The following is an 18520-nucleotide window of genomic DNA, read 5'->3' on the forward strand; positions in this document are numbered from 1 at the left end:
ATGTGCAGTATTTAGGACTGCTAAAATCTGCAATTAAGTGATTTGGAATTTTTCTGAACAATTCTGAATCTCTGCATGGATATAAAGAGTATGTTACCTTATAAAAATTATCTTGATACAAAAACCACAACTTTATCTTTCCATTTATTTCAGGTACATATAAATAGCTTACATAGCTAAAGGAAGGATAGTTTTCTATTTCGATTATAAAAAAATAAAATTGTGATTTAAAAAACAACAAAAAAGATAGATATGCCTAAATTAAAATAAGTAAATAAATGTCAAGATTCCTACAGAAATAAATTCCTTTTCATTATCCCAAGGAATATGTTGACATTTACATTTTGGCCAGCTGAGATTCAAATTAGATAGCTCCATAGGTAACAGAGACCCAGAGGCCTGTGTGGATCTGGAGGACAAAGATGACGGTTCAATTATTTTCCCTGAATGGCTTATCCAGCTTTGGCCTCAGCATGGGGCAAGGTATTGGGAGGCTGATGCATGCAGCCATGAAATTACACATTTTAAGTCTATTTTCTTAATTAATTTAAACATGCTTCAGAAACATACATGCATTTAATCTGAAAATTCCTGTGGCCTGGTCACTGGATAGGATCAACGCTCCCTAAGGTGAGAGAGTTGATCCTATTTTTCATGAGCTTTTAAAAGATGTCTCTTGATAGAGGAAAAAGAATGCTTGAAATTGTAAGACTTGGAGAAAAATCTACTCTTCTTCTCTTTAAGAAAAAAATTTTTTTTTTGAAAAAAGATGTTGAAGAACTTGCTGTCAGCAACTGCTAGTTTGGCTGATAGTTAAGAGAGCATAAAAAAATCTGCAGGGATGTACATACTGTCCCTACTGTGTGATACACAAACCACAAATGAAGAAGGCATGAGTAAGTGAACACAGGAGCAGAGCTCAGAAGAACAAAAAGACGACAGGTAGAATTACTGACATTTGTGTCAGATACTCTCAAGACTGTTTTTTCCGGGGGGTGGTGGGTATGGGAATGAGCCAGCTCCTGGGACAAAGGAATGGTTCATATGTGTTATCAGAGTCTCATAAAGCTACCATTTGCCTAGTAGCCCCCAGCTCCACCTCTAGCCACCCACAGGCTCACAGGCCTTGATCAATGACCCTGAACATATATCCATGTCTAGGAAGCAGTTATTCTTCTCTAATCCTGGAACACACTGAGTCCCGCCCATCTTCTCTTTGTCTTTCATTTCTTTTTTTGATGAATACCCTTCAGGATTTGCACTGCATTGGAAAACATGGAACCCTTGCTGAGCTCATTTTTCTCCGTGAGCATATGCTGTTTTATCATGATTTGCACAGTTATAGTTTTTTCTCTTTGGAAGGTTAGGCCACCTGCCCCCCAGGCTCCTACTGCACACAACCGCAGTGCCCTACACTATGGACAGATGCTGGGCTCATTTTCTAGTCAGAATTCGGTATTCGTGAAGTCAGAAAGAAACTACTCTTGCTAAATCAATACACAGCAGAGTTGTTTTTTTTTTTTAAAGACAGCCCCACATCGGAAGATCAGTGAAGTTAAATAGTCAGCTTTCCACTCACCCCTGAGGATGCAGAGTTCTAAAGAATAATAGCAATTTGGTCAGCAAAGAAAGATACCTGCTTGGATGTGAAGCTACCAGGTTTCTAAGCAAAGGCAGAATGGTTTAAAGACAGAGTAGAGAAATTTAAGAATTTAGCCAGTAAATATAAAATGGCTAAACTAGACTTTGCTGAAGCAGCTAATTTTTCCCAGATAAGACATCCTCATAAGTTTATTGTACATGGTCAAAAAACTGAAGCAAAATTCATCTATGCATTATACAATGATTTTGCTAATTACTGATTTTTGTAAAATAGAGATTTAATTCCTGGTTTATCTTTTATTTACCATGGCCATGCTCTCTGATAGAATGAGATCACCATGTGATGACAATTATAGACATTGTTCCATGCAGCCCAGGAAAATTCCAGGGTTCAGATTTGATCATGCAGTATATTACATAGAAAGCAAATGTAGAGAGGTAAATATTCTGTATAAAGTATTTCAAAGGAACTTGTGATTTCCTATATTAATTTTAACATGAAATATCATTTCTAAAAGCAGACTCATTTTTCAGATTCCCATGTTTCGCAAACAGTGCTTTATGCTTATTGATAAAACGTTTTCTAGCTTCCTAATAAATCAGTGTGCTCTGCTGTCTCATGATCTAATTCCCCACACTCAAATGGCAGGTAGTAAAATATATGTATCATGATTACCTATTGAATGCAGTCATAAAATAATATATGACAGTCTTCGAAATTTCAAGGCAAACATGTAAAGATTAAGATGAATAACTGTCAATTAAAAAACAATAAAGCTATATCTTCTTTGAACCAAAGGCAACAGATATAAAATCATGGTTGTACTTACCACGGTGAAGTTCATCACTTTCAATATCCAAATTGTCATGGCTAAGTTAACTATCATGGTAACCAACAGCAGAAGGACAAAGAAGTATAAGCACCTCTTTCGCCATCCATAGATTCCCACTGGGTAAAGTTGTGCATTCTCAGCCCTTGGCAGGTTATTTTGTTGTGTTGCTAGTATGTACTGTTCTCGTGTCATCTGAAAGAAAAAAAAAAAAGAAAGAAAAGAAGTATTCAAAAATAAAACCAAAGATTTTTTTAAAATCAAAAGGCACAAGATATCTAAGAATAATGGTGAGTGCTCACACAATTATTGATGAGTAATTAAAATTAATTTATTTAATTAAAATTAATTGAAATGTTATAAAACCCCTCAAATGCTTATCACTAGTTTTGCTTTTCAAAGCTATTTAACTACCTGTTACATCTCTAAGATGTGTATCATTTTCAGCGGGGTTTGTCCAATCCTAACATTGACCTTTGCTCTCAGGAGTCTGTGAAGATTCTCAGCGATACTTCCATTTGTCTAAAGCCCAGTAACTGTATGCACAGCCATGCTACTCTTGGAATGGATTTTATCTGTTCTTCGGAGTAGACAGAGACCAACTGTACCACAAGATATTTTTGTGACTTTATAAATGAAGGATAGGGCTTCCCGGGTGGCGCAGTGGTTGAGAGTCCGCCTGCTGATGCAGGGGACACGGGTTCGTGCCCCGGTCCGGGAGGATCCCACATGCTGCGGAGCGGCTGGGCCCGTGGGCCATGGCCGCTGAGCCTGCGCGTCCGGAGCCTGTGCTCCGCAACGGGAGAGGCCACAGCAGTGAGAGGCCCGCGCACCGCAAAAAAAAAAAAGCAGGATATAAGGAGCTCAGTGTATATGTTTTAATAAAATGTCAGTGTGTTTGCAAAAACCTATGGAAAGAAAATCACTTTTATTTAGAATTATATAGATATAACTACTTAATTAAAACTTTTATTTAGAATGTTATTTATTTTAGTTGTATTTCAATGAGTTATCAGTATAAAATTGATCTCTGAAAGAACAAACAGCATATTTACTATCCTGTAACATAATACAATGATATCAGCAGAAGTCAGTTTTGGAAAAGGGGAGATGGTATTCTATGGTAGTATATAAATTTAGGTTCTAAATCAGTTCTTTCAAAGAGCAAATGCATTATTTACTATCTGATAAAACCTAAGAATATGGATAAGAAATGTCAAAGCATATGTACTGGGTATACAATTTTCAGAATAATATATTCATTACCTGAAGGATGGAAACTTTAAATTTTATAAAATATGATTTTCTATAGAACAATAATTGTTCATTTTTTTCTTTTTAGTTTTTTCTCAGATTTCTTGTGCATGCAATTAATAATTAATACACCAACAGAAATAATGCTGAATAAATTATGCAATGATAAAAACAACATAACAAAGAATTTAAATTACCTATTAAGTAGTACAAAATATATAATGTAAGATTATTAATTTATGGTGTTAACTGACTTAATCCTACACTAAATAAAATGTTGAACTATATACTGAGAAATGCAAAATATCCAAGTTATTTGGCTTTCTCCCATTTTTCTATTTATTTTAGAGCTATAACTTCAAATTGTATTAATGTACTGTTAAATATTATCTCTCCAATTTTTTATGAGTGACGTATATTACATGTAAGAAAATAAAAATAGTTTCATATGTTAAATTATAATTTAAAATGTATTAGAAGAGCTAATACTATTAGATGATTAAGACCAAATTCTTTCATAATATAAAAAATTACCTTTTTCTTTATTGTCATTGTTATTATTTAAATTAATATTTAATGTTTTCTTGAAAGTAGCCCAAAAGCTTCAGACCTTAATTCCAATTTGGAGTGGAGATGTGTAACTTACTAACTGCTACAGAACGTAAAGTTATACAACAGGTGACAGAATACCACAGGAATTTACTTTGCCTGAAGATTCTGGTGGAGATTTTATAGTTCTGACAATGGCTATTATTACAAAGTAGAAAATACATTATAGGAAGACGATAAAGGGAACTCTAAGGACCACCACAGTTAAAGGGAAGAAAAAGGAAGAGCCATGTTCTTGAAAAGAGGAAGAGTATGGATGTGAGAGTGGAGAAAAAGAGCCCAGAAACCTGATTATGTCCAGCTGACAAGGAAGAGACCTTCCCTGGTATAGCTGGTCTCTGAAGTCACAAGCAAAATGCTGTGACTATTCAGACCATGCACTGTCTTTAATCTCATATTAAAGCAAACTTCCTTTTTACAATATTCTATTTCTACAAATTCTGCTTAGACATGAAGATGAGATTAACATGCCTTAGAAAAGAAATGAGAACTGAATAAGTATCTGAAATAAAACAAACACACATTACAAAGAAAATGGGCTTTCAACAATAGAATTGATTTTTTTTGGTAAAGCATCAGAAATTCAGTAAATATATCAAATGCCTCTAACAATTTGAAAAAGCAAATAGCATAACAAAAAGCCAAGAGAAAAAGTTGTCAAGAAAACAAAAAAATCTGTTATTTAATTAAAACTATTTTACCGCCTCAAGAAATTCAATGATATTTTCTTAAATAAAGATGAGTTTAACATTATTACTTTATATATTTTGTTCATCACAAAATACTTCAGAATATCCAAGCTGCAAAAAGACAACAAGACTATAGAGTTTTCTTTAAAAATGTCCTTCTTTCTTAAGTCTCACAGACCTGAGTGTTTTTCAAGATCACAAAAGCGTTCACAGTGGTTACAGTGCTCTGTAGAGAACAACATACAACGCTTAAGAGATTAAGCAAACTACCCTATATTTGAAACTTTTACAACCTTCGCCTGAAATGTTAAATGCTGACCCATTTTCAAGTATTAAACATATTCTGAAATATCTTGGTTCCCTTGGCATTATGAGAATTCCATAAACAAAATAGAAAATTGTTTAAGTGTTTATTGTCATTCTAAAGGAATGTAACAAACGTACACTTGCAGATATACTTATTTTCTCAGAAGAGCTAAGTAAACTTCCTGAAAGAGAAATGGCCAAGATTTCCTGAGAGAATATATATCACTGTGCTGTCTCTCTGGTTAGTCCTCTCTACTTCCTTCTGAAATATAAATTCAACATTCTCCAAATTATTGCTTTGCAATTCTTTTGGTTTTCAAGGTTGTGGCTACCCCTATTATTGGTTATTACTTAAAATAATTAGGACTTCCTTCATCTTAGTTTTGCAGTTCTATTTCATACTAGATTTTATGTTTAAAAGCATTCGTTAGAGTCAAATAACTTCTAAAACACAGTCTTTCTTAGCTAAGGTTGAGGAAGTTTTCAGCCTTCTTGGATCCAGATGTTTATCAGCATTCACGTTAAGATAAATGCATTTATTTGTATCCTCTTGTCATTCAGGGAAGGGCTGATTTAATTCTGGACTTTGCACTTTCTAGACCTTGTGAACTTTTCAACATTTTTTTCCAAAGGTATGGAAAATCTGGTTTTCAGAAAGGGTTATTTTGTTCAGTAAATTTAATAACTTAGTGTGCAAATACTAGAAGAGAATGAATTAATCATTCATTAATCACTAATGACCTAAACATGATTCATCACTAATAATCTAGCTCTGGAGAATTCTGGTAAAGTCTACTGAGCTGGATGGAATGGGAGAAAAATTAACTAAAGCATCAGAGTCCATTGGTTACTACTCCCCTGTCTCACAGAAGGGGACAACAGTACAAAATACTAAAGCCAGGGTAACGTTATAAATATTCCAATCTACCTGGCATCATTATTTAGGTATTTTGTATAAATACTCAGAGCAAGGCACAGTATTTGAGACTCTAGTCTTCATTCGATAAAATATGTTTTTAGTGGCAACTATGTGCAGGTAGAGTTCAAGCTTGCTGCACTCATGAATTTCACATGGTTATGGAAAACACAATAAACCAATAACGTAAAAAATTCTGTGTATATAGAAAATAACATATCAAATAGTAATATGTTCTGAAGATGATAAATACAATATAATGGATTCATGATATAAGCAATAAAATATTAAATAGTGATAGAGGCTATGAAGATAATAGGCATGGTGATATAATGGGGGTGTGGGAAACTACTTTGAAAGTGGTAGAAGGAGAGCGCCTCACCAAGGAAGTGACACCTAAGATGAAATTAAAATGATGGAAATCTTCTATAAAGAAAGTTAAAGGAGATCTTTGAAGATTTATCTGAAGGCCGAATTAGAGTGGGCTAAATAGAAAATGAAATATGAGGAAGTGGAGAGAGTATAGACAGTTTTTGAGGGGTAGAGAAGAGCAAAGGAATGGGATTTCAGATGAGAATATGAAGTCAGATGTTGGAGTATTAAATCAGGGACCAGTGTGAGTTTATGTGAAGGATATGAGAGAGAAAATGGAAAAGCAATGAGGTTACTTAATATGGGACCAATAGTCGAAGTGAAATCTGGGATACAGAGACAAGTTCTGCATTCTCAGAGGTGTGGTGGCCGAGGAACTAGTGACAATGACAGAAGATCAGCCAGGCAGCTGGGCTTTACAAGGTGGGAATAAAGTAGACAGGTTATAATGATCATAATCCAATGAGAAGAGTTCTTGGTCTTAGTCATGCACTAGTATTCTGACTCACATCAGCATATGCAAAACTGAAGGTAGCCGCACCGTGGTTAGAGTTTGCAGGTGCCTGGCTCTGGGACGTGTGGCACTGAGACTCACCTGCTCCACAGCACACTTAATCAGAGGCTCCATCACTACAAACTTGCTCCATTTGGATTTCACTGTATAAGACCTAGAATGCTCATGGGTATAAGTACCATCTTCTCCTTTCCATCCCCACAGTCTTTCCTCTCTTTAAGTAAGGTTTTATTATTTATTTTCTAAAATTGGGAGTAGAGAAAGGAGGGCGTTTGTGAATATAATTAGACGTGGCATCTCTCTAGTTAGACAGGAAAGGCTAAAGACAATTCGACATGTCTTAATATTTGTGAGACTAGAAGAAAAGAAGAGGTTAAAAGAGATTTTTACAACGTCTGAGATAATTGTTTTACATTGCCATGGCTAAATTAAGGGTAAAAATAAAAGCTATTAATGGAATGCTCTGTTTTATGTTTTGTAAGGAAGAAATATTGTCTGAAAGGATGATCAAGTGACACGCTCACGTTTGTATCCTTATGATCCTAATGGCGGGGGGCGGGGGGCGGGGGGGGTTGAACAACTTAAATATGGCAGTGAGAACTGAGAAGTACGGAAGTGAATTGTAAGTCCTCACTTTTTTAAATCTGAGTTTTACCAAGAATAGAAAAAGGACTCTCGGACTTTGCCCAAAAGCACGAGGGCATTAGAAAGTTAGTTCAAGCCCAGGTATTGAGAACCTGTTCTCTCCAGTCCAGATTTTACCACTAAATTGTCAATCTGATGATAAAGGTGTAAAGAGAACCCAATTTTATATTTCAAGTCATATAATTGATGTAATTGTTTTTAAAATACCACATTTAACACTATTATAATACTACTCACATCAATACTGGCTATAACACAGAGACGTAAGCATACAGACCGGAAGGAAATAGATTATTTGTTTAACTCACTATTTCATTCCTTAAAATTAAAATATAAATTAAGAATCTCAATTTTGCTCAGACCTGTTCCCTGTGTTCCCTGTTATGGGAAATATGAATATAAAAGAGAAGCATGTGTCTCCTGGAAAGTAAGCTAGATAATTTGGGAAATTGGTTTTAATTTCTGATTACAGAGCTAACACTTGGCACATTCAAGTAGCAATATGCAACAGCTTTGTGACCATAAAAATTTAATCTCAGTTCCAAAACCCCTTAACTTCCTCACTGGGAATATCTTAGATTCCAGGAGAAGTGGTAAATCATGTTGGTGTCACTGCTCATTAAGTGTTGACCATGTTAGATTTAACACTACAATTGTCTGTTATTTGTTCAGACAAGGAATGAATGGGCACAGCAAGTGCAGTCTCAGATTTACGTGCCAAGCTGTAATCCCAGTCTGGCCATTCTTTTCTGTACATCCTAGGGCAAGCCACTTAGCCTTCCTCTCCCCCAATGCCCTCTGCTCTCAAATGAACGTTACACTGACTTATATAAGAGCAACGTGGGAGGAGAAAAGTAGAATGCTAAAGTTCCCCTTTCCTTTTAAACAGTAAAAATCCTCATTTAAGAAACTGATCTTCCACCTTTTAGCTAGTGGTCCCCTCCTTCAGTGCCGTATAAGTATTTATATTGGAATTCATTTTAAAAGACATGCTGGAAATATCATTTAAAACACTAGATGCTTGAAATGTCCAAATTATACGGCATTAACTTTACACAGCAGAAAGGCATTTTGTTTCCTGTTCCCAGAAAATGAGTCTCTAAACAGCTACTAATGTTGAGAGAGACTGAAAACAATAAAGTCCACTTACCATGGCAATTGAAACTTCTCCCTATCTGTGATACTTAATTCTCAAAGGCACATTCCAAGAAGACGGCAGTTAAAATTTTCTATTTAAGAAAAATGTCCATTTGGAATGAATTTTTTTTCCAGTTGGTTTATGGAAAATGCTGTAGTCAGATTTTACAGCCTGGAAAAGTAGCAGCCTAGCAACTGAATTTCAAGAATGATGAAAGATATCTCAGTCAAATGGAGCTACCTCTTGAGATGAAATAGAAGAGGACTCCAGCCAAGGCTGACAGTAAAAAAGAAACCTGAATAGACATTAAAAGGGCAACACATTCCCAAATGAATAAAAATTTTAGAAAAATGTGGACGTTTACAGAGAATGACCCAGTCATCCTTCTGAGCTTATTTTTGCATATTTCATGTACTCTAAAATGAAGCACTTTTACATAGAAAATACTTTTCCAGTATTTAATTGGATGAAAACTCCATCACAGTTTTTGGCATTTATTCAGTCACAGACTTAGATTTAGGTTCCTAACAATAAAGTCACTCAATTCTCAGACCCCCTCATGTGCTATTAACAGAAAATCTTAGCCATTAAAGTGATTTTGAAGGAGGCTGGGAAGTCTTTTGCCCACTCAGAGTTGTATCATCACCAAGAGATGAAACAACATAGGTATGGGATTTCCCTGGTGGCGCGGTGGTTAAGAATAAACCTGCCAATGCAGGGGACACGGGTTCGATCCCTGTTCCGGGAATATCCCACATGCCGTGGACCAACTAAGCCTGTGCACCGCAACCACTGAGCCTGTGCTCTAGAGCCCGCGAGCCACAACTACTGAGCCCGCGTGCCACAACTACTGAAGCCCATCTGCCTAGAGCCCGTGCTCTACAAGAGAAGCCACCACAATGAGAAGCCCATGTGCCGCAACGAAGAGTAGCCCCTGCTCACCGCAACTAGAGAAAGCCCTGGCGCAGCAACGAAGACCCAATGCAGCCAAGGATAAATTAATTAATTAATTTTAAAAAACAATAAACAACATAGGTGGTTGTGAGCATCATTCACACTAAGACTGCATGCATGAGAAGCCCACAGGAAAGCACTGCTACACATGCACAGCAGGAGGAAAGGGAAAAATCTTTAAGGAAACACAAATTTGCCAGAAACATGGCTGGAGAGCTTAACTGGGCAACTAGAAAGCCCATAATATTTAAAGCAATAAGGATCAACAGGAAAACATGTTTAAAGGGCAATAGTAAGAAAGAGAATAGGAGAAAGAGTAAGGTTTATTGGCTTTTTTTCTAACAGCAAGCAGAAAAACTTCAAGAGAACAAGAAAGATAAAGTATGGCTTCCACAGCCTTGATGATTAATTGGAAAGCACCACTGGTTGTGAAAAATCTTGAAAACAAATTTCAAAATACTTATTCTCTTGAAAGTCACTTTTTTCCCACTTTCACAAACTTAGTTACATTTTACTACAGTAATTTAAATTATTTATAGCATAGTCAAATTTGGGGTTTCTTTGTTTTGTTTTGCTCTGTTTTTTGGTAAAATTCTCTAACGTGTAATGAGCTCTTAAGAAATGTGTTCTGCTTGAGGTTAAGCTCAGTTTTGGAGATGAGGAAAAGAGGAGATTCATGGAGAATATATTTTAATTTAGAATGTACTGCTTTAAATGAATTAAAGATGACTTTGTAAAGATCCACATGATCTCGTCAAAACAAAGTTTTTATCCCCAGCATAACTAAATGTTCACTACCTGGATGAAGACAAAGCCACTGGGCCAATAATTAGATTTCAAATCTCTTGAATTTTTGTTTTAAAGTGGGGAAAAAAGATAGGGCCCATTTTTGATATAACAAGTTAGTGGCAGAGAGGAAATGCAGACCAGTTCAGCATCTGATGCCATGAAGGAAGGGTGTAGAAAGAAGCCTGAATAGTCATCATGAAGTGGGACCTGTGTGGACAGATATCTCCATCAGTGCTGGGGAGATGCCACCTGAGGGTCGGCCCTGATCCTCCGACTCTCCCTCTGTGGAATCTCAGCAGGAGCCACTCGGGAGAGCATGGGCTAGGAGAAGAGGTGAATGCTTCGTCCATCATTACTCATACTAACCTTGGTCAGGCCCACCTAGATTGTGAGTATAACCTGTCTGTCCACCAGGGGTGAAAACTGGAAAGAGAAATGGACTGATGGCACTCTGATTTTAGTTTATACACCGCAAATCAGGCTCTTTTCAGTGCTGGTATTAGAAAACTAAATAAGATTAACTCGTTATCCTTCTCAGCTGAGGAGCTTTGGTGATGATGTATGTGTTGTATTCCTTTTCTTTTCAGTTGTTTTATTGTTGTTTCTTGTCTTAGCTGAGGAAGGGTAGCAAAATATACCACCCCCAAATATGCCACTTTGGCACATTGATTCTTTTGAGCTACTGGCACTTGAAAAACAGCAAATACAGGGAGAGGATTGCTCTGAACTCCCCTTCTCTGCCTATAGATGGATTTAGCAAAAGGAACTCAATTGTCATAAATCCCCTCCCCAGGAGTTGCATCAACCAGGGCAAATTGACTCGTGTCACCGGACAGGAGACTAGAAATGACATTACACCCAGACCCACTTTGTCACAAACTATTCACACCTCCCATCTATTCTTCTAAGGGCCCATTCATCTTTCCTAAACGTCATTTACTCTCCCCTAAGAGACCTACATTTCCTTCTTCTTTCCCTATTAAGGTGGTATTTAAGCCTGAATTCTAAGCCACTTCTTTGAATTATTCATTTTTCCCTGGGCATCTCTTGGGCATGCAGGGGGGATACATTTTAATAAAATTCTGTTCGTTTTTTTCTCCTGTTAATCTGTTTTTTATTATAAGACTCTCAGCCAAGAATGCATAAGGGTAGAGGGGAAATTATTTTTCCTGCTTTACACGCGCAATAAATGCCTTTGCTTAGAATTCTTTTATAGTCACCCTAGCACCAAACACAGAGCTAGATATGCTATCAATGATAAATTGAGATTAATACCCACTTTTACCGAATACCTGCTCCATGCTAGGCATTCTACTAGTAGCTTTATTGTTGATTCAGCTGAAATCAAACTGATTTTTATATTAACTCAGAAAAGGGGGCACTTTAGGAATCATAAAGATGCCATTTAGTGTATTACTGTTACGTCCATGGCCTTCATTAAATAACTCAATAAATATTTGTTGACTCTACGGATGGATGAATATATTTAGAAAGCATAGACTTCAGGCAATTGGAAACATATTTAGGGAACATGGTGAGAGTGAATGGAATTATATGAGATTCAGAATAATATAAAATTGTGGACATAATTTTTCCATTCGTGAATTGGAAAGCTGTAGCTTTTTCATGTCCTTAATGGATCAGATGATATCTCAGGGATGGTAGTGGGGTCCTCTTGAGACAATGATACTTAAAAAAATAACTCTAATTTGAACTTCAAATATAAGCCCCAGTTCTGAATCTCCAGCCCTCTAAATTCGGAAGCTTCTGAATCCAATTATGTATATACAATTGAGCTATTTATTCGTCCCCGTGTCTCTGATTCTATTGATAATAGCACAATATTTTAAGTCACTGTACTTAAAAAACAAAGAATTTTATTGATGCTAAGATCCTATGTCTCTTTTTTGGGAGGTGGGGAGCATATAGCTCCATCTTTATTTATTTTTCATATTTTCCACATATATCTGTTTGTATCGGTCCTTATTGTCAGCATTCTGTTTTAGAATTTATCATAGCAAGATTAGAGTTTTCTGCCTTCTGACTTATTTCTTGCCTCTACTGCTTAGTCTCAACACATATTCCCAAAGCATAAATACCGTCATGTTTATTCGTATATTAAATAAAAGTCAGTTTAGCACTTTCTACTCACAAGGCACCTTTCTAGAAGCTACAGACGCAGCAGTGAAGATGACAAACAAAAATTCAGTTGTCACAGGTCCCCCCCCCCCACACCCAGGAGTTTCATCAACCAGGGAAGATTAAGTCTTGTCATGGGAGAGGAGACTAGAAGGTGACACCACATCCAGACACACTTTGTCCAAACTATCACACCTCCCATCTATTCTTCTAAGGGCCCATCTTCACCTCCCATCTATTCTTCTAAGGGCCCATTCATCTTCAGTAAAAACCTTTACTCTCCCCTAAGAGGCCTACTTTCCCCTCCCCTTTCCCTATTAAGATGGCATTTAAGCCTAAATTCTAAGCCACTTCTTTGGGTTACTTATTTTTCTCTGCTATCTCTCAGGTATACACGAGGGATACATGTTAATAATCTGTTTGGTTCTCTCTTGTTAATCTGTCCTTTATTACTAGGGCCTCAGCCAAGAACTCAGAAGTGTAGACAGAAAATTATTTTTTACTCCCTCACACTATGAACACTGGTCCACGGGGCAGGAAACCAGCTGGCTGCACACAGCTGGTTGTTGTGCTCCCGTATGACACGCCCTGTGCTTTCTCTGTGTGGTAAACAAAGCTTTCTGAAAAGCTTACCTAGAGGCCAGACTCCATATTCTCCCACTTGTTCTATTATTGCATTATACAAATTATATGTTTTTAATAATTTTATTCTCTCCAAAGATCTGGAGAGCTGTATTCCAAGCCACAATACTTAATTTAGGCTTCTACCTGATGATCTGAAAAGGCCATGGCCATATTATAAATTGGTGACCTTCGTAAATTGCATTTAGCTAGTTTAAAAGTACCCATCTTACAGTCAAGATACTGCAGGGATAGAAAGTTCGACTAGAAGAATATCAAAGAAATGTTTAAAAGCATGTCAATTGCTAGTTCTAAGAATAACTGAAAATATCAGTAGCCAAGGTGAACCTTGAGATATTTGTGTGTGTATATATGTGTGTGTATACATGTATGTATAAATTATATGTATATATAAATACATTTATAATACCTTTATATTATTTACTTATAGTACATAGTATACTTTAGAAAAAGTACGTTGGAATGAATAGGAAAAGAAACAATAATAAAAATCACTAGTTTAGGGCTTCCCTGGTGGCGCAGTGGTTGAGAGTCCGCCTGCCGATGCAGGGGACACGGGTTCGTGCCCCGGTCCGGGAGGATCCCACGTGCCGCGGAAAGGCTGGGCCCGTGGGCCATGGCTGCTGAGCCTGCGCGTCCGGAGCCTGTGCTCCGCAACGGGAGAGGCCACAGCAGTGAGAGGCCCGTGTACCGAAAAAAAAAAAAATCACTGGTTTAAAACACTTAAAAAAATCTAATTTAAAAGAGCTAAAATCCACATATTTTAATTCATTTGAATCATTGTATGGATTTAATGATGAATTGCAAAGTACTCATTCGCTACATTATTTTCACGATACAGTATTAAGGTGAAATTTCAATAATGCATGGTCTAGTGCCATGTGCAGAATTTTGCATTTTAACAGTACTTCAGCGCTCCCTATCACATGTGTTTATGCCCAGCTTGTGTTTGGTCATATTCCTAAACTAGAAAGCTAAATGTTTCCATGTAATCTGAAAATAAAGCAAAATGAGTTAGTTTACTTTAAATAATACCCACCCAAATTACTTTCTATTAAGAAATGAAAAAGAATCCTTTTCAGTGAAAAAAGAACCACGTTTTAACACTGAATGATTCTTCATTTGAGGGAAAGAAAGGGAACTAACAATAATAATAGTAACAGTAAAATGATCTCTTTGAGATTGTCATGTGCTAGATAGTAATGTCCAACAAGTGTTACTCATTTAATCCTAACCACCACAGCGAGACCCCATGCTGCCTATGGCCTAAGTACTCAGCCAGCCCTTGACCTAGGTTATCTCATGTATTCATCAACACCACTCTACAGAAGTTGACTATTGCAAGTCTCATTTTAGTACTTAATAATCTACAGCCCCTGAAATTAACATACTTAAAATCCCACAAACGAGTAGGAAATTGATTTTTTGATTCGGGTGTAGAGATGGCTATGGGAGTTATTGTTGATGTTTTGGTTTTTTTAATTATGTCACACTACTTTCCCAACAAATATTTACTGAACACCTACTCCATGCAAAGCATTTAAAATACATTTACGTATACACCAAACCATCTCTAGTATCCATAAACAAATAGGCAAATGAATGTAATCTGTGCTTCCTCCACTGTGAGATTCTGTGCTACTGGTGGTAAGGAAATTGTGAAAACACTTCAGACAGTAAATAAGCATGACATTAAACATCTTTGATTCATCTAAAGAGAAATCTATTCTCTTTTACATTTGCTTCCAAGCTTTCTTAGCACATCATGTGGAAAGTCCTTCTTATGCTAGTAAGCAAATTACTAATTTCTAGCCCTTCCCCTCAGAAAAAGAGCTGTTGGGGAAGTTTTCAGTCAAACAGTATGTCTCTAGTTAGGATATAATAAATTTGTTTTGTTTTTGTTGCATTTATCTTTCCTGTTACCTTACAGCAGGTGAAACTGGCTGTATCTTTCCAGTTATCTTTTAGGATGCTGTCTTTTGGCAAGACAGGTTTCCAGTTTACCGTATTGGTCTAAAATTTCCTTTAAAAATAGCTTTATTTGCATAGAGGTATATGTGTTGTATAAATATGGGGGAAATCATAAAGTTTGTAGAAAGTGACTAATGATGTTTGGAAAGCAGTTATTACCACCCTCCTCTCCATGTGTGAACTTGGACATGATATTTGTGCTCTATGTACCTTCCCTGTAAAACGAGAGTGACGAAAATCTGCCTAGGGTTTGTTTTAAGCGTGTATTGAAAATATATAGACAAATGTAAAGTGAAAAACAGGATGAGAAAAAAACGGTGAGAGGTTAAATTTGTCTACTGCTACTCCATGAAGCAAGTCTATCCTGAGCTGAGCCTTCTAAAGGAAAACAAAACTGAAATTTGTAATCAGAGTAAGAAAAGGGAAGACCCAGGTATTGCCTAACACGGGGAGCCGTGCAGTGGAGTGGAGTGAGGGAATATATAGTAGGGGTAAGAGTTAACTGTAAGGTGGCTAAGGTAATTCTTAGGAATGGAACATTTATTATTCACCTACACCTAAGAAAAATGGCCAAATTGAGATTGAATTCAATTCTAAGAACTTGTTTTGTGTCCCTGAGATGGGCTCCAGGAAGCAGTCTTCTGAAAACAGTGACCTGAAGGCGCTTGCTTAAAGCCATAGGCATGCTCTCATGCACCTGTTCTTTACAATCTTTTTTACATAACAGATCAGAGAGCAATAGGCCACAGATCAGTGCAACTACCTTGGACAGAATCCGACTTCAGTGGAAGAAGTTTCGTGCTCTAAACACAACATGGGTAGATGCATACACCAAGGGTGTGGTGGCTGCTTAGCAATTAATCCATCGTTCCCTAAATTTGAGTTTAGTGATACAAATCAAAGAGTGTTGCAACCTTCTTAATGTAAGGAGGGATGTGGAAGGTGGAAAATGATGAATCATTCACGCTCGTTAGATGACCCACCAGAGCGTTCTTGTAGAGTCATCGCTGAGAAAGCACGCTATGAAACCAATAAGGTTTAACATACTTTAGATTTACTATATTAAAAATCTTTAAGTAATGCTTCAAAAATAAAGTTTCAAATCTAAATGGTGCATTTATTTATAGATTAAGATTTCTAACTGCCAAAACAGATATTTAAATGAGGACTGGATTACTAAATTAATACTAAAAGCCTATAAACCATGCTAAGTGCATTTGTGAAATAGTCACTAACTGAATAAATAAGTCTATTGTGCTATATGGACTCAGTAACCACTCAATAAAAATAGATAAATATACAAAAAAACAACTTACCATTATTTTTCTGCTATCATATAGAAACATCTTAGATATTTCAATTTTTACCTGATCTTATCTTTGATATTACCAAATTAACTTTACAACTATTTTATGTACTTTCAAACAAGAAAGAAATAAAAGAAATAAAACATTCTCAATGATATACTGGAATGATATTCAACATTCTAATCTGCTCACAATAATGAAATATATACATGCTTTTATCTGAATTTCATGAATTGGGTAAAATTTTATGTGTCCTTTCTAGCCAATAGGCCATGTTTTACTGATTGAACATATTCTGTTCACTTATTTATTTCCAGAGATAAACCATGCCTGACTCATTAAAATAATGAATAGTCACTGAAAAAATGTGGAAAAGAGTGAAAGAGTGTGATTTTTAAAATTTCAGCTTTATTGATTTATAATTGATGTAAAATTGTAAGATATTTAGAGTACGCATCCTAGTGATTTGATATATGTGTACATTGTGAAAGGATTTCCTCCCATCTAGTTAATTAATATATCCATCACTTCACATACCTATCTTTTTTGTGTGATAATATTTAAGATCTATTCTCTTAGCAAATTTCAACTATACAATACAATACAATGTTATCAACTAATAGCCACTGTTTTATGTGAGCTCCTCAGACCTTATTCATCTTATAGCTGAAAGTTTCTAACACTTTTACCAGCCTCTCTGTATTTCCCCTACCTTCAGCCCCTGGCAACCACTTTTCTCCTTTCTGTTTCTATTAGTGAGTAATTTTTACTTTTCTGTTTCTAGTTGCAGCATAATGAGATTGATATGAACTGCAATAACGTACACCCTACAGTACACAAGGGATCCGGGAAATTATGACAGACTTTCACAGTCCTTGTATACCTTTCCTTTCCTATACTCCACCTTGAACTCTGAAACCTCTTTTATTAAATTTGTGTGGAATTTGGGGGAACAATATACATTTTGGAAATATACATGCAGATTTGGTGATAGAGAGATGGCAAAGGTCTGATGACAAATAGAACCATTTATTGTAACTAGGTGATTCACACAGGTGTCAAGCTCCCCCTAGCCACCACCTGTGTGCACACTTTTTCCAGTCCATACCTAAGCCTCCACAGCCCACCCCAGGAAGGGGGGCATTCCCATGTCTACCAGTTTTCAGCAGAACAGCCAGATCCAGGGGATGGGCTCTCCTCTGCCTCCCCTCCTTCCAGCTACCTCGCAGGCTTGGGCACTCGCTACAGGTAGTGTCACATTTTCTCTGCCCATGTGACTGAATAACCAATCAGAAGTATTATTCTAGAATTTCACTGCAACCGAGATTATATATTATCACTACTCTCAAAAACAGTTTGGGAGATTTAGAAAAAGTAAATATAATTTAATTAGAGTTAACATTAATATGTATAAGTGTTTAAATGTTTGATAAATTCTAGTAGACACAGTGAGGGCCATTTTAGTAAATTCAGCAATGAATGAGGAGGTGACTTCTAATTTTATTAAATATCTTCAAAAAGATTGATGAAGAAAAGGGAATGAAATTTGGATTCATTAGCCCATAAAAGAAAAACTCTGTTCTGTAAGGGTCTAGCATATTCATTAAGACTTTATCTCTCTGTGTACAAATAGAATATACAAAACTTAATTCTTACTAAATAATATCTCATTTGTGAATTTATCACTGTTTAATTAATTTTATTGTTGAAAATCTGTGGGGTTTTTATGGATCATTTTTTTCTTACTCTACTGTTTATTTTAGGATCTAAAAAGGGCATGTGCTCTACATTTTGGAAAAGTTATCTAGATTTGTAATATCCACAGTGACATAATTTTTTGCCT

At 36.3% G+C, this 18520-nt stretch overlaps 1 protein-coding gene across 1 annotated transcript in view; it reads right to left on the reverse strand.

The window, feature by feature from the left end:
* LOC112401497 (zeta-sarcoglycan-like) overlaps positions 1 to 18520 on the reverse strand; it is a gene marked incomplete at its 3' end in the record, with an annotated part of 443517 nt that overhangs the window by 158057 nt on the left and 266940 nt on the right. The window contains exon 2 of the mRNA XM_024747793.1: positions 2433 to 2627. Coding sequence (XP_024603561.1) covers positions 2433 to 2627 — 195 coding nt within the window. The remainder of the gene's footprint in view (positions 1 to 2432; positions 2628 to 18520) is intronic.

The sequence above is a fragment of the Neophocaena asiaeorientalis genome, unplaced genomic scaffold, assembly GCF_003031525.2.
Source record: "Neophocaena asiaeorientalis asiaeorientalis breed wild unplaced genomic scaffold, Neophocaena_asiaeorientalis_V1.1 scaffold326, whole genome shotgun sequence".
NCBI lineage: Eukaryota > Metazoa > Chordata > Mammalia > Artiodactyla > Phocoenidae > Neophocaena > Neophocaena asiaeorientalis.